This window comes from Xenopus tropicalis, chromosome 6, assembly GCF_000004195.4.
Source record: "Xenopus tropicalis strain Nigerian chromosome 6, UCB_Xtro_10.0, whole genome shotgun sequence".
NCBI lineage: Eukaryota > Metazoa > Chordata > Amphibia > Anura > Pipidae > Xenopus > Xenopus tropicalis.
Window position 1 is genome coordinate 109,414,846 of NC_030682.2, and position 24,039 is coordinate 109,438,884.

At 38.1% G+C, this 24,039-nt stretch overlaps 1 protein-coding gene across 13 annotated transcripts in view; it reads right to left on the reverse strand.

Moving 5' to 3' along the window:
- osbpl1a (oxysterol binding protein like 1A) overlaps window positions 1-24,039 on the reverse strand; it is an 81,586-nt gene that overhangs the window by 29,278 nt on the left and 28,269 nt on the right. For 11 of the 13 annotated variants that reach the window (XM_018095055.2, XM_018095057.2, XM_012965314.3 and 8 more), the window contains 2 exons: window positions 13,543-13,624; window positions 6,965-7,071 (listed from right to left, as the gene is read on the reverse strand). In XM_018095055.2, coding sequence (XP_017950544.1) covers window positions 6,965-7,071; window positions 13,543-13,624 — 189 coding nt within the window. Of the gene's footprint in view, window positions 1-3,832; window positions 4,102-6,964; window positions 7,072-13,542; window positions 13,625-23,728; window positions 23,916-24,039 lie in introns of those variants that run through there. The other 2 variants (XM_031904643.1, XM_012965318.2) reach the window with 2 other exon arrangements.

Below are 24,039 nucleotides of genomic sequence, written 5' to 3' on the forward strand. Positions count from 1 at the left end.
ACCACATTGACATCAAGGGTTAAAACAAAGTAATTAATTCACATTATGGATACCTGCAAACCAAAGGTGACACTAGTGTTTTATAAAAATCCTTTTATTACTAAGTACAAATATGATCAATCATCACAAACACTGAGTAAAGTGTAACCTTACTACTGGTTTCTACTATATTGTCGCTGATATGTAAACCTGTATTATTGTACATAGTTTAGTATTTTGAGATTTATATAAAGCAGAATCTCAAACAATGTATCCTGTGATATTAACATGTGAAAATTCTTGTTAAGATATGTGGCAGAATATTCTCCTTTTTCTTTCTGTTTTCTTTCTTGGTTTTGTTGTGATATGGGAGACCTTGAACAAACTAAAGAAACCCAAAGAGAACAGTTCATGCAACTCAAATTAGGATAGCTTTGGTGTAAAAATATATTCTCACCTATTATCACATCCATGCTGTGTCAGTAATATAACAAGTCAAGTGCCAAAAACTGCCTTGCAATGCCATAACTGTCACCAGTTTGTATTGCCACCTAGCGTGGCACTAATGCAAAATAGCTCCCAAAAATTGGGTAAACAGTGATGGTGCTCAGCCACAGTTCCTACTAGTCATTTTTTTGAGTCTATAAGTATGAAAGATTTTAGAAAATGTACATACAATAGCATATATGTTTGTCAACAAATATGTTTATATATAGATTTATAAATTTATATACTACCTCAAACCTAACCTAGCTAAAATAGAGCTCATGGTCTTCCTCCTCCTTTCACCATCACTATTGACGGCATGACCATTAACCCTGTTAATTCAGCACACTGCCTTGGGGTCGTCATTGACCAGTCCCTCTCCTTCTCTAACCATATTAATAACACTGCCAAAAACTGCTGGTTTTTCCTCCGCAATATTGCCAAGATACGCCCCTTTCTTTCACAAGTAACAGCTAAAACACTAATCTGTGCCCTTATTCTTTCCCGTTTAGATTACTGCAATCTCCTACTAAGCAGCCTCCCAGATTCCCACATCTCTCCCCTGCAATCATTCTTAAACTCTGCTCAGCCTCACTTAAGCTCTCTAGCATGGCTGCCTGTTAAGCAAAGGATAGCTAACAAAATCCTTCAGCTAACATTTCTTCACTGGTCTCTCTGCACGTTCCTGGTCGTCTCCTCCGCTACTCTCAGAGCCTCCGTCTTTTTGACACCATGCACACCCACTGCGCGCTCACGTCTTAAAACTTTCTATCTTGCTGCTCCTTAACTCTGGAACTCTATCCCTGAAACCCTCCGTAGGGAACACTCACCCACTTTCTTTAAAATAAAACTCAGATGTTACCTTCTGGAGCACTAAAACATTATTTTGCCTAGTCCTTTGTGCCTAAGGGCAAATGCACTCTTACCTTCCAATGTGTGCCTGTATGGTACCCAACCACTTAGATTGTAAGCTCTATGGGGCAGGGACCTCCTTCCTACTGTGTCTCATACCACATGGCACTTACTTCCTGTGTATTTATACTTATTTATTGTAATTATTATAGGAACTTCAAGTAACAATTAATTACAAAAACAGCCCAAAAATGATCAACATGACCTATAGGTAACTTTTTATGTACATTAATATTTTGAAGAGTAGTTTTTTAGTGTCAGTATCACTTTAACATTTTTGGAAAGTAGGATATATGGTTACTGAAACTCAGTTCCAATAAGGTTGAATGTTGAATAATGGATTCAATCCTACTGGTTAAGAGTTCAGACACAGATTTGAATCTGTTGCAGCATCTCATAATGGTAGTCTAGTGGTTAAAGCAGTCTAACCACACATCCAGCTGCAATGCCAGTCAACAAAAGTCTTGAATCTAATTGCCTTAACTGTGCGTCTGATGAAATTCAGAACCAAGCTGTCAGTTCAAGTACAGTAAAAGGCCCAAGTAGTCTGCGTATCCACAAAAAAGCAAGATATAACATTATGATTGGTGGTCAGTAATTTACCCCTTGTTGTAAAATATAAGTATACTAGAAGTCAGCTCAGAGTTCCATGAGCTGTAAAAATACACTCTGACTATGGCTTAATGTCTTTTTTAAGGTCATGAAAAATGCTGCTTCATGCTAACAATCAGCCCCAATGGTTCCTAAATATATCATTTAAATACAATTATATACAAGTAATTTCTATCAACTTGCTTAGCTCATTTCTCTTAATCACTGCTAAATAATCCTCTTAAGGGCTCAAAATCCTAAATTAATGTAAAGAATAGAAGATACTGAACAACAGTAGTGTGAATTCTCTATGAGATAGAACATCACCCAGAGTTGCTACTTTATGCGAGACAAATGAAAACAAATTAACATACTTCCAGGAAAGAAAATGTTGTTATAATTTCTAGATGATTCTACTGCATTAATAGGCAGACATATTTACAAACATTTTTTTCAGCCATAAATACCATAGTCACACTCAACATCCCAAGGATTTTTTTTAAGTTGCAGTAGTTTGTCTAAAACCCTTGGAGTTATAAAAGTGAGACTTGTTTGCACCTCCATATCCCTGTGGGTAGACCTAATAAGGCATTCTTCCAACACCACTTTTATTTAAGTTAGAAAGTGCAAGTAAAAAAAAAACCAAAAAAAAAAAAACCTTGCCAAATTAAAGTTTTATGTATGAAACCTTTTCTAACCGCTACAATCAGATGCTAAGCAAAACATTAACTAGGTGCAATGTGTGTGACATACAGAGCATTTTTAGGACTTCAAATGGAGGCATTGAGACACATTTATCAAAGAATGAACTTAGACCTCATGACAGTTATATTGTGCTGCTCTCCATTTATTGCTATGGCATTTTTAAAAGTAAAAAAATATAGTTATCAAGGTGCACTGCATAGTATGCCACATAGAAGCTGTAACTACTGCCGAGTGTTTAGATCCCTGAACATTTGGTGAATATTATTTGTTGGAGACCATTTCAAACCATATGCAGGTTTTTTTCAAAACATAGGTAATAATATAATAATATATTACCAACTGAAGAGAAATGGCTGCTACTCACCTTTGTACAAAAAATTATTATTTTTTGCTAAATGAAATTATTTATGCTAAATGAAAACAAAATGTAGAAGGATGATGTCATTCTGCTGGCTGCACCCACCATGGTGTGGAAACAAGTATTATTAATTCAATATAAAGGAGAGCAAAATAAACCTTAAGCCAATCACCTTGTAGTCCTATGGAGGGCACTATGCCATTCTCAGGGATGTGGGAATAACAAAAGATGTGTGAATTCCAGCACTACAAAGTTTACATTACAAGACAGCAAGCCTTCCTTTGTGCCCAGTGTTAGGGACATCCCAAGGCCATCAGGAGGGCACTGTGGGCACGTGTGTGCAACCCAAAGCTGATCTGAAGAAATTTTATTATTGCTGATCTTGGCTAAAATCCTTCATATTAGCAAGGCAAGAAAACAGAAGACAGCCCTGGGCCTACATAAAATATTCCAGGTTCCAAGATGGTGTTTTTATCACACAGCATCTACATCAAGTTAAATAAGCCCATTATGTATGCAAATGCTATAGCACAAAATACATAAATTAAAAAAATCCCAGCAACCCTTTGCCAAACATAACAAATCCCTTGGTGTGCAGCATTAAATAAGTTTAGCCTTGCTTCAACTGAATTTGCATTATAGCAATGCATTTCTCTCCATTGTAAACACTGCAAGAGAATACGACTGAATAGGACGGTAAAAGCTTAGCCTGGCAAGCTGAACATATTTGCACAGAACACTGGCACTTGCAGCTATTTACATGCACAGGCTAAGGCTAGAAGGCAAGCACACAGATGGTACCTTTCTCCTGGGAAGTGATGTTACTTTAATTTGTTGGTGATGTCTCCTCCGGCCAGCTGTGCATCATGTTTCCACAGGCAATAATGTATGAAGCAGCTTCGGCAGTACACGTCTCCCATGGCTAGCCCTCCCTCCCCCTGTTCCTCCTCTAATTCTTCACCTCAGCAAAATCCCTTCCACAGAACGCAAGCACCGGCACTTAAAGGTACCACAGCATTCTTTATGGCTAGACAATCCCAGCATGCAAGCCAGCCTAACACTGGATGCAAGGCACAAGTTCACTTGGCCCCCACAGTTCTCTGTAATTGGGCATTGTATTTAGACCTTATAAAGACCTTCCTTGTTCTCATTGCTACGCCTACTGATTCTGGCATCCTTACATCAGAATAAATTACATTATTCTTTCGCAAACTCTCACATCCTGCTCTGGGCAGTGCTAACACTTGCAGAAGCTATTCAGCTTGTTATTATGTGTATAATGTGTTCTTATGAGTTGTATTGTTGTGCTTGACACACCAGCAATACATCTTGGACACTTTCAAAACTGCTCCAGCCTGAAGTGGGGGTTTAAAATAAAGGTGTAACTAACTGGTGACACTATAGCTCATGATGCAACTACAACTCTCAATCCCCTTTCTACTGTTAAAAGCTGGAGGCCTGCAGGTTGGACAATATTATGTTGGTGTATCTTTCGAGTGGGCAAGGGATACAGAATAGCTGCCCTGCAGAAAAGTAACGTTATTACCTGCCAGTGATGTGACACCTGAGGAAGCTACACTATGGGGCCTATTCCTGAAAGTACGATAGGTATGAAATACAAAAAAATCGTATTTGGACATACTGTGCATATTTTGCGGATGTTTTCGTTATTTTGCACAACTTTTTCGTACTGTGCGTCAACAATTATGCCACAAAATAGTATTGTTGTAACGAGTACAAAAGTTTCGAATTCATTCAAGCTTCGGTATCGTGACTTTCCTTTGGCCAGGTTGGAGCTGCAGAGTGCCATTGATTCCTATGGGAGGCTTCCAAAAACGTGCACAGAAGGATCAAAGTCAGAAAGTTTTTCCCAGTGTTTATGATCGTTCAGATACGAAAATTTTGTGACTTTCGGATCGCCAATACAATATTATCGTGACTAATGCGTTTTTTTCGTAAGCATTTTCGTGATATTTGCGATCATAAGAAATTATCGTATTTAATCCGAATGTTTCCCATTTCGGGATTCAAACTCGTACTTTAATGAATAGACCCCTATATGTTTCCTTGTATGCACCAGTGTATGCACTGTTTGCTAGTACAGGTATGGGATCCCTTATCCGGAAACCCATTATATGAAAGTTCCAAATTACAGAAAGGCCATCTCCCATAGAATTATTTGCTTATAATGGAGTCTAATTTTTAAAAATGATTTCCTTTTTCTCTGTAATAATAAAACAGTACCTTGTACTTGATTCCAACTAAGATATAATTAATGCTTATTGGAAGCAAAACAGTCCTATTGGGTTTACTTAATATTTAAATGATTTTTAGCAATTATGGAGATCCAAATTATAGAAAGATCCCTTATCCGGAAAACCCCAGGTCCCGAGCATTCTGGATAACAGGTCCCATACCTGTATTTATTTTGCTTCCCAAATCTCCACAGTCTGGCCAGAAAGGTATGGGCCCTGTAATCCAGAATGCTTAGAACCTGGGGTTTTCTGGATCTACATACATTAAGCCTAATAAAAAATAATTTAAATATTACATACACCCACTAAGATTGTTTTGCCTCCAGAAAGGATTGATTACATTTTGGTTAGGGTCAAGTACAAGATTTGGTATCATTACAGTGAAAATAGAAAATCATTTTTAAAATTATTTGATTATTTTATTTGATTAAAATGGAGTCCATGGGAGTTAGCCTCCTCTCATTTGGAGCTTCCTAGACAACAGGCTTCCGGATAATGAATCCCATACCTGTATTATACCCTTTAAAAACCCCATTAAGGTCAATGTATTTCCTCTTATAAGATTTAAGATTTTTAAATTACAATATACTTTTTAAACAGTGGACCTAATCATAGGAATTTTAATTTTTTTTTTTCTTTACATCACCTTTAAAAACAGACACAATTATGTAGTGGACATCACTGCTGCCTTCTCTGGGCACAAGCTCATTTAAGAAAAATTTTAGTGGAGGTGAAGTGGAAAACTGTCCTGCGGTCTCACATATCATAATTTGAGGGGAGAAGAACCATCTGGCTTGTTATCAGCCATGAGGGTATGGGGGGTGCATTAGAGCATGGTATGTGATGGGAAGCTTGAACATCTGGAAAGGTACAGTACCATTAATTCCGAATGCTATATACAGGTTTTAATGCAACATAGTGGGAAACGTGCCCCTGTTTCAACTTTTTTGAAAGGCATTGCTGGCATCAAATATAAAAAACAATATTTTTTAGTAAGCAACAACATTTCTTCATATGTTGTTGTTGTAGTATTTTAAATCAAATCATCCCATTCTTTATTTACATTTTACATAGTGACACAACTTATTTGGAAATGGAGTTCTACTATGTACATAACAGTTTTACAGGTGTAGTCTAAACTCTCTTTAACAAAAAAACCCCCAAAACAAAATAAAACTAACTATTGAACTCCTCAGAGATGTGTATTCTCTCTAGCATTCCCAAACATAAAACTCCTTACCCCTTCCACTCTTCTCAGCATATAAAAGGTACTAATTCAGAGAATGAGTAGAGAAAGATTAAGCATCACATAATGGTTTTCAATGAAATAGCTATCTTACTTCTCTTAGGTTTAAGAATATATAAATACAGGGTTTTAAACTAACACAGTTTTTGTGAAATTCAAAGCTTTTTAAACGGACTACATATTTTGTGTAATAGGTACATTTACAGCACCATCTGCTTTAGATGCAAAAAGTCATATTGATCTTTTTGTGTTCATCAGTGGATGGTAACAAAATATACAGTAATTCCAGTAACCATTATAAGCCTACATCCAGCAAGGAATAACTACATGTCTACATGTGAGCCACATAAATGAACTGCAATGCCCAAATGTCAGTGTAAATGCAACCTAGAAAGCACAACAGCAAAACAAAATGTTAGAATACTTCCTCACCGCTTCTTGCTTTGTGAACAGAAGAAGGCAATTGTTCAAGGCTTTGTAGGTATCCTGTGACGCCTCAGAAACTTCTGTCAGTTGTTGAAGAATAATTGGATCAATATCTAAAATAAAGTTCAAGGTACATTTCAAAGGGGTCACATACACAGAAAAGATTATTTTTTTCATATCCCTACCTCTGTCAATGCAATCTTTTGCACTGGCTGGCTAACCTGGATACTCCTATATTTTCCTAAATACTGTCTTTTTGTTTAACTGCTCAGCAGTAAACTGATCACCCGTATGTATCTTACATGTTTGAATGATTTAGTAGATGTTTGGGGGGAAAAAACTAATATTAGGAAGGATGAAGAAAGTTAACACTTAGGGAAGAATACTGGACGAGTATAAAGGGTTGTCTCTGTGACCAGCAAGTATAGATATTGTTGACCATTTTCGTAATAAGAAAATCCATTACAAAATGTAACATAGAAAAAGAACTTTGGAATAGATATATGAAAAATCCAAAAGGGGAAGATATTGTTGGTTTTAGCAGGTTTGGGAAAGCAAGTTTGTATGCTCAAGCTTCCTGGTAACTACAACATTACAGCAAGATACAAACTTTGTTACCTAGCCCTCAACAAAAAGGATAGTATTGAGCAGAAGTTCTTTTCCTAGCAGGCTGCTTTCTACTTAAATCATTTCAGGCCATCTTTGCAATCACATCTACCTAACACAGAGAATACACAGGACCTACATTACTGGAAAGGGGGCTGGCGGTGAAGTAGGAATTACATACTCTAAAGGTCCCCACACACGGGGCGATTATAGCTGCCCATGTAGGGGCAGAACCGAGGGGCCTGGCCGACCGATATCTGGCCTGAAATTGGCCAGATATCGATCGGCCAGGTTAGAAAATCCAGTCGGAGCGGGGACCACATCGGCTCGTTGATGCAGTCCCCGAACCGACTGCCCCATTGCCGCCCACATAATCCGATCGTTTGGCCCCAGGGCCAAACAATTGAATTATTTTTTTTTCTACCTAAACGCTCCCCAATATCGCCCACCCGTAGGTGGGGATATCGGGTGCCGATCCGCTCGCTTGGCGATCTCGCCAAGCGAGCGGATCTCAGTGTGTATTGGGACCTTTAGAGATGGTTCCTTCCATATAACATGGTTACTGTGTGTAAAGACCCAAAAATTACAACTATAACAAGATGCACAACTTTTGGTCATAAAAGCCCATATTTTACTCTCCTCTGTATCTAATCTTCAAACTCATGGGCTATGATTTTTCTGCATTTGAGTTCCAGCCCTTTTTGTGCTTTACTGGACCCTGCTATTTGCCCGAGGCCTACATTGGACCTTGGCTGGTTTAATGGACTTGCTTTTTTGATTGCCCTGACTGAGTTCTGCAATACATTTTTAAAGCAGTCCCATTTGCCTGTGTTACTTCAATATATGGGCTCTAGTCTGACTTCATAGCAGATTGCCAGTGTGAGCTAAGATAAGGTTGTTCCATTGTTATATAATGAATTATCTGCCCACTACCAAATGTATGGTCATATAAAGATACCCTACAAATCTGAGCTGAGTGGCAACCTTGTATGTAAATTTACTGTAGCTTAGATTGATTGTGTTAAACGTACTGCCTTCATTTGTTAAACAAACAAAAACCAATACAAAAAAGGTACAAGATCTAGAAAAATGAAATTAGCTGTTTGATGGAAAAGAAAATGTATATGTGCATTTATCTGCATCATTTTTAGATACAGACAATAACCACATAAACTTCTACCTATTGTTTTTTATCTTTCAACTTTATCTTCATCAGAAAATGTTGAACAAAATGCCCTTACTTAATTTAAAAAATATACACATCCATTACGCATCCATTGAATACATGCCTTTATGGCAATGTGCTGCTGGAATTGAGTACTGCAATATTATAATTCAACAGTTCCCACTTTACCTCACCAGCATACTGCTAAAACAGCTTCATGAAGCCAAGTACTTTTGTAAGTTAATCAAATAAAAGGTTTATCCTCAGAGGATTAGGATAGATTTCTCTTCACAGAGATTGAGGTCATCAATTCACAACCTGGCAAAGCTACTTTTCAGCCAAGCTGTACAAACTCGTCACAGCCTCTGTCCACAAATACTATAATATAGACAGGCCATACAGGGACTAATAATAGGATTAAATCTGTTTTTGAATGACTGATTTTGTCTGTATGAATTTCAAGATCTATTTCATTAATCTAAATTCACACTGTAAATCTTACAGTAGTCTTGAAATAATTTTGCAGGTCCATGTGTAGCTATCAGAATTGTTAAACCAGTATACATGGATTCCTAGTTGCTAATGAAAGTTACGCCTTAGCCATCGGGCCACAGTGTTTAACTATGACAGTGAGAAAACCATTAATAGGTATTAACTTTCTATTCCTTTTTGTTATGAAAAAGTAATCATTAAGAGCAAAACACACATTCTCAATTAATAGTCTTCTTGTGCTATAGCAGAGAATGTCTCTCTAAGATAAAAAGTAAATAGTAGCTCCCACCCTTGCATGAATGTAAATATAAGTAGAAGATACGTTTCACCCAAACATTAAGCCATGTGATCAGAATTTACTTTTACAGTAAGGTCAGTAGAGGCCACTCGTAACATGATCTACTGACATAATGAAATATGTAGCTGTCAAAGAATTAATTTTGATGCACCACCTCCAATGGATAAACACAAGTATACAGATCTCACTAGGTGGACAAAGCAGCCCCCAATGAATATAACTGCTAAACTTGGACCTTGGGATGGTGCTTTGCTGAAAAACTCACCATGCTCCAGTACTTTTCCTCAATGCCATACCACCATCTTCAGGAAGTGGGCAGGGACCAATGGTCCAAGGCCATTTACATGTGCAGTATATGAGGATTTGATATCTTATTTACTGGATATGTGAACATGCCAGCAAAGGCACAACAAATGATATTAAACCCTATTAATATAAATATCAAGAATGTGATATTAAACCCTATTAATATAAATATCATGTTAGGGATCTAATCCTTTATGCATCAAGCAACTCACAATTTCAAGATCTGGCAAAAAAGTACCAGTGTGCCAGTGCCATAAATTTTACTTTTTGAGACTTGAGTCAGGACAGAAAGGGTTATTGTAAGAGAACATAACGGGACTATGAATAACTGCATGTTTCCCTGAACATGCACATAATATATTTCTAAGAGCAGTGCTGTCCAACGTCTGTGGTGCCGAGGGCTGGAATTTCTCTAGCATAAATGGTGGAGGGCCGCTAATGGAAGCCAGTTTGGGACACTCCCCTTTTTAACCACACCCACTTCAAACCACACCCATTTTATCACAATGGTGGTAGTGCAGCAAAAACCCAAATGCTTGGTCCTCACTGCGGAGATATCAACAGTTATTCATATATGAAATAATTATATTATGTCATATTAAGACACACCCTTAAATCCATATGCCTCCTCCTCCCCTGTGGATAGCACAGCAACCCCCAGCAACATAACTACACACCTTAGGGACCATTTAATGGCTGTTTCCAACTACTAACAAACTCCCAGAACAAACCCCTGCCAGGTTCACCTCTCACAGTCAGCATAGGGCAGGTAGAGTATGGCACATACAGGCAGCACTCTGCCTCCCTTATGCTGCCTATGTGTGCCATACTCTACCTGCCCTATGCTGCCTGTGTGTGCCATACTCTACCTGCCCTATGCTGACTGTGTGTTCCATACCTTACCTGCTCTATACTGCCTATGTGCCATACGTTGCCTCTCCTATGCTGCCTGTGTGTGCCATACTCTATCTGCCCTATGCTGCCCATGTATGCCATACTCTGCCTGCCGTATGCTGCCTGTGTGTTCCATACTTTCCCTGCCCTACACTGCCCATGTGCCATACTTTGCCTCCCCTATGCTGTCTGTGTGTGCTATATACACAGGCAGCATAGTCCAGGCACTACATACAATGTCTGAGGTGTGAACAGTTGAACAATGTGGGTGATTACAGCCTGAGCCTGAGGTGTGAACACTGCAGGGGGTGAACAATGCAGAAACTAAAAGGTGTGAAAAACACAGGGGATTACATGTTTAATAATCAAGAAAAAATAAATTGAGCAGAAAAACTTAAGTTAAATTCACTAAAAGGTCCTGAATGTTAAACAATTTAAATCAACACATAAGTTTTTTAGTGAAAAGAACAAACATTTATTGGCTCAGAAGATTTAACACAAATTCAAAAAAATTCATGGCAATGTGGGAGGAGGAATACATTTACGGCATCAATAATCCATACCATGATGGCATTGTCAGATGGTATCGCTACATAGATGATGTCATCATGGTGTGGGATGGTGGAAAGGAGGAGTTATCTGGCTTTTTAAATTATGTCAATGATAACATCTATGACATCAACTTCACCTTGGAATTTGATATGTGTGCAATCAATTTTCTAGATTTAACTTTCTATTTGGAAAATGGGCAGATTAATACGAAACTTTTCAGAAAACCGGTTGCAGGAAATACTATTTTGAGGCGGGATTCTTTTCATCCAGAACATACAGTTAAATCAATACCGTATGCACAATTAGTCAGACTATATAGAAATTGTTCTAGCTATGACACCTTTAGAGAACAGGCGAAACAGGAGTGTGAAAGGCTTGGGGAAAGAGGCTATAAAAACAGTGATTTGCAGATGGCATTGCAGAGAATAAATGATTTAAGAGAAAAGAGTAGGAGTTCTAAGGGAGATAAAAATAAATTTGTTAAAATTGAAAAGAAAGATGAAATAAGATGCATTCTCGATTTTGGTGTTCAGTATGATCAAGTTTCCAAAGTAGTAAAAAGACACTGGAATATTTTGCAGGTAGATCCTGTGCTAAGGAATTTAAACATCAAGCCTGGAGTAGTGAGTAGGAAGGCTAAGTCAATAGCGGGTATTGTTGCCCCTAATAAATTAACAATAAAAAGGAAAAAGAAAAATAGTGTGTCTTGGTTGGGGGATGTAAAAGGTTTTTTTCCCTGCAAACGATGCAAATCCTGCAAATATAGTGGTAATGTTAAAACTTTTTCAAGTAAAAATACTGATAAACAATATAAAATTGAGACTTATATTTCGTGCCAAACACAATTTGTCATTTACTGTTTGCAATGTGAATGTGGCTCTTTGTATATAGGACGAACTATAAGACAGCTGAGAACAAGATTGGGAGAACATTTGCGAGGGTTAGAAAGTAAGGAAAGCGATAACCCCCTTTTTAAGCATTTTGAATGTGTGCACAATGGGCAATTGATGAATATGTTCGGAATAGATAAAATTGATGAGAAAGGTGAGGGGAATCCTGTCACTAAACTTCTGAGATTAGAGTCCAAATGGATATTTACACTAGACACTGTTATACCAAGGGGAATGAACACAAAATTTGAATTGAAACCATTCCTGGTTTCATCTTGGAAATAGGCTATAAATAAATTCTTTTAATATGTCGTACTGAATAGATCTGCATTGATTATATAGTATCTTACTGGTCTGGGTCGCTTATGTTATAAGGTATTATATACCTTAGTTTTAATTGATTTAAATTAAAGAAGGTCTTGTTTATGATTTTAATTTTGTAATAGATAAAGTTTGTGCATTGTTGCATTTTAAATGTATGGGAATTCGTTGCACCTCAGCAGTATCTGAATGTGTTTTTGAGTAGTAATTGGATAGAGATATATAAAGAATGTCATGAGGATATCTAATCTTATCACAATTTGGATATTTCTGATGCGCAATGAAATAATGTGAATAAAAAGGTTTTTTGATAGTGATTGGGTATTTATATATGTTATATAATCCAATTGTGTGATTTATACACACGTTTATGGGCTTAGAACTGCTTAGATGCATATGTATATGTATGTTTATTTCAGTTTATTCATGCATTTACAAATTTTCTTTGTTAACAAATAATTTTCGACATATTTTGATTTTTTTTGGTCATTTGTTATTATTTGTGCTGAATATGGGGCCACTTTGTGAACCCTGTGTGATGTATTTTTAAAGGTTGGATATAGTATGTGCTTGTTGCAGGGCTTTAATAGTGGCCCTGGAAAATGTATAAAATTAATACCTTTAGGGTATAAAAAGGAAGTGACATGTTCACACCACACTTCCTCTGATGAAGCACCTAATGGTGCGAAACGCGTTAGGAAGGAGAGTGGGTACCATGAGGCACTGGGTTTTCCTTTCCACTGTGGTATAGTATGGCTTATGTTTTTTTGAATTTGTGTTAAATCTTCTGAGCCAATAAATGTTTGTTCTTTTCACTAAAAAACTTATGTGTTGATTTAAATTGATTACATGTACAGAGGGATTACAGGCTGAATCTGAGGTGAGAACCATGCAGGGGGGCAGTTAATCTCAGTACTGATACTATTTAAAGCTTACACAAAGGTAAGCCATCAAAGCAGCCAGACAGGTGGGGGGCCACACAGAGGGGGGTCGCGGGCCGCCAGTTGGACAGCACTGTCTAAGAGTGTTATCTCACGACATTGTGTTTGGAGCACCCTACCTTTTGCACCCTCCCATTTTGTGAGACCACCAGCGAACTGGGACACTTCTTTGTTCAATCTCTGCAGAGATGTCTGTGCATTCTGTTAACAGAGAATCAAGTTTTATATGTTAAAAAAAAGTCATTCTTGAAAGCTTTCTGCACCCTACATTTGCACAAACAACTTAAACAGGGAAAACATATAACTGAAAATTGTTTTGCCATTTCCAAAACAGAAATATATTTTTACTTTGAAATCAATATTTAAAAAAAAAAAAAGAAAAATTAAAACATCTGTTATTAGATGCACCAAATCCACTATTTTGGCCAAACCCCGAACACTTTGTTCAGCCAAATAGTGAACCGAATCTGAATCCTAATTTGCATATGCAAGTCAGGGTATAGAAAGCTTAAAGAGAACTGCGCACACAGCACGCGGTTACTAACTTTCAACCTCCATGCCTATACTAAGAACAACAATATTTAATTCAACAATATTCAGATATGGACTTTTCATAGTGAACCCCAGCACAAACATACACCCATACTGACCTATCTATGCACTTCCATGCTTAAACTCTACATACCAATAGCAATACTATTTGTAGATTTTAGTATCACAATAGCTTTGGATATTATGCTTGTTCAAGATCTCATCCAGGCCCCTCTTATAGGCATTAACAGAATCTTCCATTACCACATCACTAGGAAAGTCATTCCCCAACCTCACTGCCCTCACTGTGAAAAACCACCTACACTGCTTCAAATTAAAGTTCAGTTTCTAATCTAATCTAAAGGGGTGGCCCTTGGTGAATTGATCCTTTTTATGGGAAAAAAAGAACATCCTCTGTCTATAATAACTTTTACTCCTAGCTGCAATATCCCTTTCCATCTCTATTTTAGCTTGCTTGATAGCTTTTTTTGCATGCTTTATTGGCTTTCTTGTACCTGATGAAAGTTCATGCTGTCCCAGCTAACTTGAATGTGCTAAGGCTAATATCAAACGTTGGGTATTCTCAGCAAGCCAGAAAACGTTTGCAGAGAATACGCAGTGCTACATGAAAATCCTCCTAGTTGTGCCTGCACTGGGAAGTATTGAATATGCTCGGGTGCAGGCACATGTAGCCAATATCTGTCAAAAATGCAAAGTCTTGCATTTTCTGCCTGCACCAGCAAATGTATTCAATGCTTCCTGGTGCAGGCAGAAGTAGAAGTTATTTTCAAGCCTAGGGGCATATTCTCAGCAAGCATTTTTTGGCTTGCAGAGAATACGCAACTTGTGGCATTAGCCTTTAACCCTTTTACTGCCAGCCATTTTGGTCAAAGCGGAACTTGTATTGCCAGACAGTTTTTGAACATTTTGCACTGTTTCACTTTAGGGGCCTTTCCTCGGGGGGACTTTTAGTTTACCAAGGAAAACAATATATCGTTTTTTTCAGAACAACCTAAGCTTTCAAAATATGGTAGAATTTTTGTGTAATTCCAATTCTGTAACAAGATATAGGCTTCTAAATGTCTAAAAATGCAAAAAAAATCAAATTTTCCATAATATAATCACACATACTAGAAACAAAAATTATTTTATGCATGAATATACAACTGATTTGGAAAGTCCCATGTCTCCTGAACGTGCCAATACCAAATATATATAGTTTTATGGAGATTTCTCACTTGTATAGGTCAAAAACTCCCAGCAGTACACTACCAAATTCCCAAAGCACTGCTCCAAAAAAACTGCATACTTTGGATTTCAAGGCCAAAATTCCACTAACAGAAGGTTTATCCCAGAAAATTGTACATTTTTGGAAAGAACAGATTCTGGGGAATACAGAATAGGCACAACTGTCTGTCTACTCCAAACTATCAAGTCGCAATGCTTTCCTAAAGTTATTGGTTTTTATCAAAATTTGTAATTTTTTTTAAAAATCGCTTCAAAGCTTCTAGTCTATAGTATCTTATCTCCTACAGGTCATAAAGTAACCAAATAAAACACCCTAAATATGAATGCCAGTGGGGTCAACTGAACAGTTTGATGCCCAATATGTATAGGTTTACCTAAGTATGTGGCATGTAGGGGCCCGAATGTGAACATACCCCATATGAACTGTCATTTCTGTCATTTCAGCTTCTGCAAAATCAACACATTTACATCATTATATGTGGGATAAAGCTAGTAAAAAGTATGCTCACCCCAGAAAGTCATATATTTTTGGAAAGTACACATTCCCCCGAATCTAAAATGGGTACCCATGTCTTTCTACTCCAAAGTACCAAGCCGCACAGCTTTTCTAAAGTTAGCAATTTTGATGACATTTCCAAAAATCCCCTCAAAGCTTCCACTTTGAAGCATCTTATCTCCCACATAGCATTAGGTACCAAGATAAAACACCCTGAATTTGAACGCCAGGGGTCCACTGAACAGTTTGATGCCCAATATGTATAGGTTTACCCAAGTATGTGGCATGTAGGGGCCCGAATGTGAACATACCCCCATATATACTGTCATTTCTGTCATTTCAGCTTCTGCAAAATCAACACATTTACATCATTATATGTGGGATAAAGCTAGTAAAAAGTATGCTCAGCCCAGAAAGTCATATATTTTTGGAAAGTACACATTTCCCCGAATCTAAAATGGGTACCTATGTCTTTCTACTCCAAAGTACCAAGCCGCACAGCTTTTCTAAAGTTAGCAATTTTGATGACATTTCCAAAAATCCCCTCAAAGCTTCCACTTTGCAGCATCTTATCTCCCACATAGTGTTAGGTACCAAGATAAAACACCCTAAATTTGAACGCCAGGGGTCCACTGAACAGTTTGATGCCCAATATGTATAGGTTTACCTAAGTATGTGGCATGTAGGGGCCCCAATGGGAACATACCCCCATATGATCTATCATTTCAGCTCCTGCAAAATCAACACATTTACATCCTTTATGTGGGATAATGCTACAAAAAAAGTACATTCACCCCAGAAAGCCATATATTTTTGGAAAATACACATCCCCCCGAATCTATAATGGGTAAATATTTCTTATTGCTACAAAGTACCAAGCTGTAAAGCTTTCCTAAGTTTGCAGATTTATATGACATTTTCGAAAATCGCATAAAAATGTTGCAATTTGCCGCATTTATCTCTCACAATTTCTTGATAAAGATCAGATAAAGACAAATCACCCCAAAAAGGAACACCAGAGGTCTACTGAACAGTTTGATGCCCAATATGCATAGATATACCAAAGTCTGCGGTATGTACTGAACCCTAAATGAAAATAGCGCATAAGGATTTCTCGCCTGCCAGCTCAGCTTTTGCACACAGAGCCCCCTGTCAGTGTATTATGTGCCAAAACTTCCCCTAACTATACAGATCCCCCACAAAACCATATATTTTTGGAAAGTACACATTCTGACAAATCCAACAAGGGTAAAGAGTCCTTTCTACACCAAAGTACCAATCTGCAGAGCTTTCCTAAAGTTATTGGTTTTTATGACATTTCAGAAAATCGCCTAAAAATGTTGCAATTTGCCGCATTTATCTCACACAATTTCTTGCGTACAAAGGCAAGTCACCCCAAATAGGAACACCAGAGGCCTACTGAACAGTTTGATGCCCAATATGCATAGATATACCAAAGTCTGCGGTATGTACTGAACCCTAAATGAAAATAGCGCATAAGGATTTTTCGCCTGCCAGCTCAGCTTTTGCACACAGAGCCCCCTGTCAGTGTATTATGTGCCAAAACTTCCCCTAACTATACAGATCCCCCACAAAACCATATATTTTTGGAAAGTACACATTCTGACAAATCCAACAAGGGTAAAGAGTCCTTTCTACACCAAAGTACCAATCTGCAGAGCTTTCCTAAAGTTATCGGTTTTTATGACATTTCAGAAAATCGCCTAAAAATGTTGCAATTTGCCGCATTTATCTCACACAATTTCTTGCGTACAAAGGCAAGTCACCCCAAATAGGAACACCAGAGGCCTACTGAACAGTTTGATGCCCAATATGCATAGATATACCAAAGTCTGCGGTATGTACTGAACCCTAAATGAAAATAGCGCATAAGGATTTCTCGCCTGCCAGCTCAGCTTTTGCACACAGAGCCCCCTGTCAGTGTATTATGTGCCAAAACTTCCCCTAACTATACAGTGACCCCCAGAAAACCATATATTTTTGGAAAGTACACATTCTGATGAATTCAAAATAGGTAAAGTTATTTTTGTACACCAAAGTTACACCTGGCAAAGCTACGCTAAAAACAGATCAGGAATACTTATATAGGGATAAAATGTGATAAAACCACAAAAATTGTGCAAATCAGTGAAACAACAAAATAAGTCACATGACAGTGTAAGTAGTGGCCAGAATATCTGATCCAATAGTTACGCTGTCAAAATAAACAGTTTTTAGGTAAAAGAAAATAAAAACAAAGTGGTAAAATGAAAAAAAAAAAAAAAAAAAAAAGCAAAACAAAAAAAAACCAAAGTGTTTGTGTATACCTGTGTGTACATGTGTAAAAGTTGTGTGATAGTGTGTAAGTGTGTATATGAGTGTAAATAAGTGTATAAAAGTGTGAAAAATGAAAAAAAAAAAAATAAAAAAATGCTAAAATGTGTGCTGTAAGTGTGTGTAAATGTATGTAAGTGTGTATAAATGTATGTAAATGTGTGTATAAGTGTGTAAAAGTGTGTAAAAGCAATAAAAAAAAACTCCTTACCTGTTCCTGAAGACCCGATCGCTCCTGGCTCAGTTGGGCCGGCGCTGGGGGAGAGGGAGGAAGCAGCAGATGCGATGCAATCGCGTCTGCTGCTTCCTGGAGGGTCCTGCGAGCGATCGGCTCGCAGGACCCTGATGACAGCCCCCCTGGCACATTGCCCAGGGGGGCTGTCATTGTTAGAAGCCCTCTGCAGCGGCGGCACATGCCGCCGCTGCAGAGGGCAGCGCTTAAACGCCAACGACGTATGAGACACGTCGTTGGCGTTTAAGCCCTTTTACTGCCAGCACGTATGCCATACGTGCTTGGCAGTAAAAGAGTTAAACAAGTTTTACCTTACCAACCCCCCACACTAACACTTTAATCAAACCATAAAGGTTTTTCTTTGCTTACAAAAGAAAACACTGACCTGTATACTTGTTAAAGGAACAGTAACACTAAAAAAACGAGAGTTTTAAAGTAATTAAAATATAATGAAATGCTTCCCTGTACTGGTAAAACTGGTGTGTTTGCTAGAGAAACACTACTATAGTTTATATAAACAAAGCTGCTGTGTAGCAATGGGGACAGTCATTCAAAGGAGAAAAGGCACAGGTTACATAGCAGATAACAGTTAAGCTTTGTGTACTATAATTCAATTTTATCTGCCGAGTAACCTGTGCCTTTTCTCCTTTGAATGGCTGCCCCACTGCTACACAGCAGCTTTGTTTATATAAACTTTAGAAGCCTTTTTGAGGCAAACACACCAGTTGTACCACTGCAGGGCAACAGTACATTATATTGTAATTACTTTATAGACTTTCATTTTTTGGCGTTACTGTTCCTTTAAGCAGTATTTTAAAGATATTCCATTTACCTTCTGTGTTTAACTCTTTGAAAAGCCTTTCCCATTTAATTTATTGCAGAGATGCCATTCTACTGGCAAAGTTTGTACATCTAAAATGCAGTGCTTTAGTTACTCACTCTGCCACATAATCTCAAAGGAGACCATGTTATGATCCCTATTCCCTAAATGCTCACCCACACAAATGTTAGAGATGAGTTCAGTATTATTAGTTATTACCAGGTCCAAAATAGAATCATTCCTAGTAGGTTCTTGAACTGCATGAAATAAAAAGTTGTCATTTAGCATATTTACAAACCTGACCACCCCACTGGAGTAATGACTCCAGTCAATGTCTGAATAATTAAAATCCCCCATAATAACAACTTAACTTAGTAGTAATGCCTCCTCCATTTGTAATAGTAGCTGGACTTCATTTTCCTCACTTACATGGGGTGGTTTGTAGCATACACCAATGATAATTTTCTTTGTAACCTTTAGCTGAAATCTCTACCCAAAAAAATTCCACACCCTCCCAGTTGCGGTCTCTACCCAAAGGGATTCCACACTCTCCCCATTGCGGTCTCTACCCAAAGGGATTCCACACCCTCCCAGTTGCGGTCTCTACCCAAAGGGATTCCACACCCTCCCAGTTGCGGTCTCTACCCAAAGGGATTCCACACCCTCCCAGTTGTGGTCTCTACCCAAAGGGATTCCACACCCTCCCCATCACGGTCTCTACCCAAGGGGATACCACACCATCCCCATCCTGTTGCTGTCCCTGGTGATTTATTTAGCGCATGGCTTTAATTCTGGCTTTATATACAGACATACTGTATTTATCCACCCTTCATAATCCCTCTGACCCTCCTAAAAAGGGTGTAACCATTTAAATTCACAGCTCAGTCACAGGTTTCATCCAATCAGGTCTCAATGATTATATTATACATTTCCAGCACATGCAATAAACTCCTAGTTTACCTGACAAGCTCTGTGCATTTGCCATACAGTAGAAGTAATAATTTTCCCTCTGACAATATTACATAATGGAGAATTAGCGCTAAGGTTACAATTAGCCTGTTCTCTTTGCGCCAGAGGGATCTCCTTAGCTGGTAAGATGTATGCCCCCCCTCAGTCCTCCCCATCAACCCTAACTAACCCTACTGCCAGGTCTACACTAATTTTCCCATAAAACTCTAGTTCACCCACCCTATGCCTAGTTTAAACACTCCTCCAGTCTCTTAACCATTCTTTCCCCTAGCACAGGGGACCCCCTTCCACTGATGTAAAATCCGTCACGGCTATAAAGATTGTAACCCAAGGAAATGGTAGCCCAGTGCTCTAGGAACCCAAACCATTCCTTTCTACACCAAAACTTTAGCCACGTATTTAGCCCCCTAAGCTCCCGCTGTCTCCCTAAACTTGAACGTGGCACAGCCAAAACTTCAGAAACAATTACACTGTAGGAGCTTTCCTTAATCTTAGAGCCTAGATCCATGAACTCATTCTTTAAGGTCATCCACCCACAATTAATTTTGTCATTAGTACCAATATGTACCAAGACAGTTGGGTTTTCAGCCCCACCCCATAATTTGTCTATCTGATCAACCACATACTGAACCCAGGCACCAGGAAGATGGCAAACTGTTCAGTTGTAGCAATCAGGACAACAGATTACCCTGTCCACTTTCCTAATAACTGAATCACCTATAACCACAATCTGTTTAGGCCTAACTCTGCTGTCCTCCCTACCACTAATAGAGAAACTGGTCACCCAGAGCTTAGTCCCTTCTAGACATGCCAGTCCAGAGTTCATGCTCCTAACTTCCCAACACGCTAACCAGCTTCACCACCATATCATCAAGAAAAGAAGCCTCCTTAGCACTTGCTTGCAAAAAGTTAATTTTAATGATAATGTGCATTGATATATAACTCCAAGAATTCCATGGCACCATGCAACTGTATTGCCACCCATTCAAACAATCATTAAAATATACCTGCATGTCCTCAAACAAACACATGTATACTTACAGTACATATGATGAGGCAACATAAGAACCTAATTTGTCCCTTTCAGTTTATAATCTCTATCAAATCTAAAACTATTGTCCTAGGGAAAAAACAAACCTGATGACACAACAATGCTTGCCCTCTGGATGTATACTGTACATGCCAGCAACATCTAAACAAGCCAATATCACCTTCAATTTGCCCCATTTCCTGTAAGAAATCTGCTGTCCTTGAAGAGGAAGTTCACTATTTTTTAAGCAATCCTGTCACACTCTAATACTGTCTTGAATTCTCCAAGACAGTTGTAATCTCTACTGAGCAGGGCCCTCTTACTCTTTTGTGTAAATCAGTATCATGTTGTAATGGGCTGTGGAATACACTAACGTTTTATAAAGACATGTTACAACTAAAAATAAATACTTCTTTCCACCTTGAAACGTACAAAGCTGTCTGGTTGGGGGATTACTTTTAAATAAGCACCAAAGTCAATGTTAGTGAACCATTACAGTGCAGTGTCAATTAAGGTAAACATGATTTTCTTTGTCATAAAGTAGATTCCTAGATAAAATCTGATATAACTGTATACTGTACATTTGTGAGTAATCTCTGCCACGTATACAGTGAATCTTGGGTAACTATAAATGCATAATAAACCAATAAGAAAACTGTATCCAAAACACATTTGCTACAGTTGGTATACTTTATATGCTTCTAGAAAATTTAACCATGATACTTTTCTTTTGTTTTAGTGTATTCATTTTTTTTTTTTTTTTTAGCACTGAGAGTAAATGAAGCTAACAAACAGTGTGCTGTTTTGTACATCACTGACACCCAGGCTTCAAAATCAAACAGAAAATAATACTGCTTGAATTTGGATAACACAGAAAAGAAAGTTGTCCATCTGGTAGTGATTCTATGCCAGCGAGTGCCTGTCTGCCTGCAAGAACATCGTGTAAGCTCAAAGTACATTACACACAATTCGATTATTGTCAAAGCCAAACACTGTGGTCAGTCAAGCTGTCAGAAATAGGGATTTGAATGTTTCTATTATTGCTGCAGTGCTAAATCTGATGACACTATGTCTGCCAACAGAGATATCACCAATTGAAATAATGTGCAGAGTGACCCTCCAAACAAGCCTCAAACAACTGCAAATGTTATGGGCAACACTCATTTTCTATACTGAAAAAGAATGTCTCTACTCTAGATATCAAAATTTTAGATTTAAGCAATATCAATAATTAAATAACAAATAATGAAGATTAGAACTGGACATTGGCATAGAATAGCTGACAAAACAATTGACAAGAGGGTCAAAGGCCAGGATCAAGGTTCAGAAAGGAACATGCAGCTGCTGTCTTCAGTTACAGCATTCTTAGTGTCAACATGTAAATTGCAAACAGTCCTAAAAACACACCCACTGCACAGATACCATTCTGGACACTGCGTTCACATAACAGATATACTTTGTTTGGGCTACTGTGCTGATGCTAGGAACAGTTTCTATTAAGATGGGCAGAGAGACAGTAATGTTAAAACAAGGATTAAGATTGCATGCCACGGGATTTGCCCCATGGAAGAAGGAATGGTTAAATGGTAACATGCTGTACTGCTAGAGGCCCCCCACGTCCTCACAAGCTTTCAGGACCTATGAGCTATTATTTAACACTCTGTATTAATGTATACCTCAAATAAAGCTGTCTGGTTAATATCCTGAGTGAATCTGAATGGTTCAAGTCAGGCCCAGGGGGAATTTTAGGGCAAGGCTCGATTTGATTAAGTATTTTTTCAAATCCAAGAGAGACTTAAAGTGGCTATACACACAGATATTTTGGTACAAAACCTTGTTTTGTACAATATTTGGTGCAAGTATGGCGGATAGACGAAACAACATATCTCAAGAGCGTCGAATATAGGTATGTGTATGGCCACCTTTCGGCATTGTGGCCAAGAATCTTATTTGCCTGGAGGATTATAGGAGCATGATTACAAAATCTACTGCCCATTAAATGCATCCAGATGTAAATTTTCAATACGCTTTACTGAGATTCTAAGCTTTAAGAGAACCTTGAAGCTTTTTTCTTTTTCTTCCCTATAAACTAGCAGATTTCCATTGAGCTCATACCACATTCAACATTTTTAAAATCAGGTAAAACTAAAATTGTTCAAATTAAGCTGAAAGTACTGGGCACATGTATACAATTGAAGGCAAAAATATTGACAACCTTTGCAGTTTTTTCAAACATCTCACAAAATAGTCTTAGTCTACATTGCCTCAGATTATGAAGTGTAGATACAAATGCGTTTATATACTTACATCAACACAGATCATATATAAACTGGCAATAGTACAGCATACTAGCAGCAATAATGCCCACTGAGGGAACACCTATAAGCTTGAGTCAGAAGCAACGTTTAAATGGGCTTATCATACAGACTTGTATTAAAGATGAATTATATAAGTGTATACATGTATACTTAGATAACATATGCCATGTATCCAGTGCTTGGACTTCTGTTGCTTCGAGCGAGGACCTGAGGATGGCTATTATAGTGTGTATTTTTTACATACATGAATTATAGGCCATCCAGACCAGCTGAACAAATTCACAGATTGTAAGCTTCCAGCTTTATGCTTATTATCATTATTATTACCATTAACATTTTATCTTGGTGCACTTGTGGATAATAACTCCCCCTAAGGAAGGTGCACCAGTTGGAGGTGAGGTAGAGAGCCTGGAAGTCCAGTCGAGGAGGGATCCTATGGAACATCCATCTAGAGCCACTACAGAGGCAAGAAGGCTTTGATGGTCAAGTGTCAGTTACCCCCTATGTGAGTACCCTGAAAAGTTATTCAGAAATGTAATTTTGTAAGAGTTGCTAGTGGAGTGAAGATATTAAGACTATCCTGTAAGTAGGAACTCCAGATATGAGGCATTTACAAGCCTATCTGTGCATTAATCACA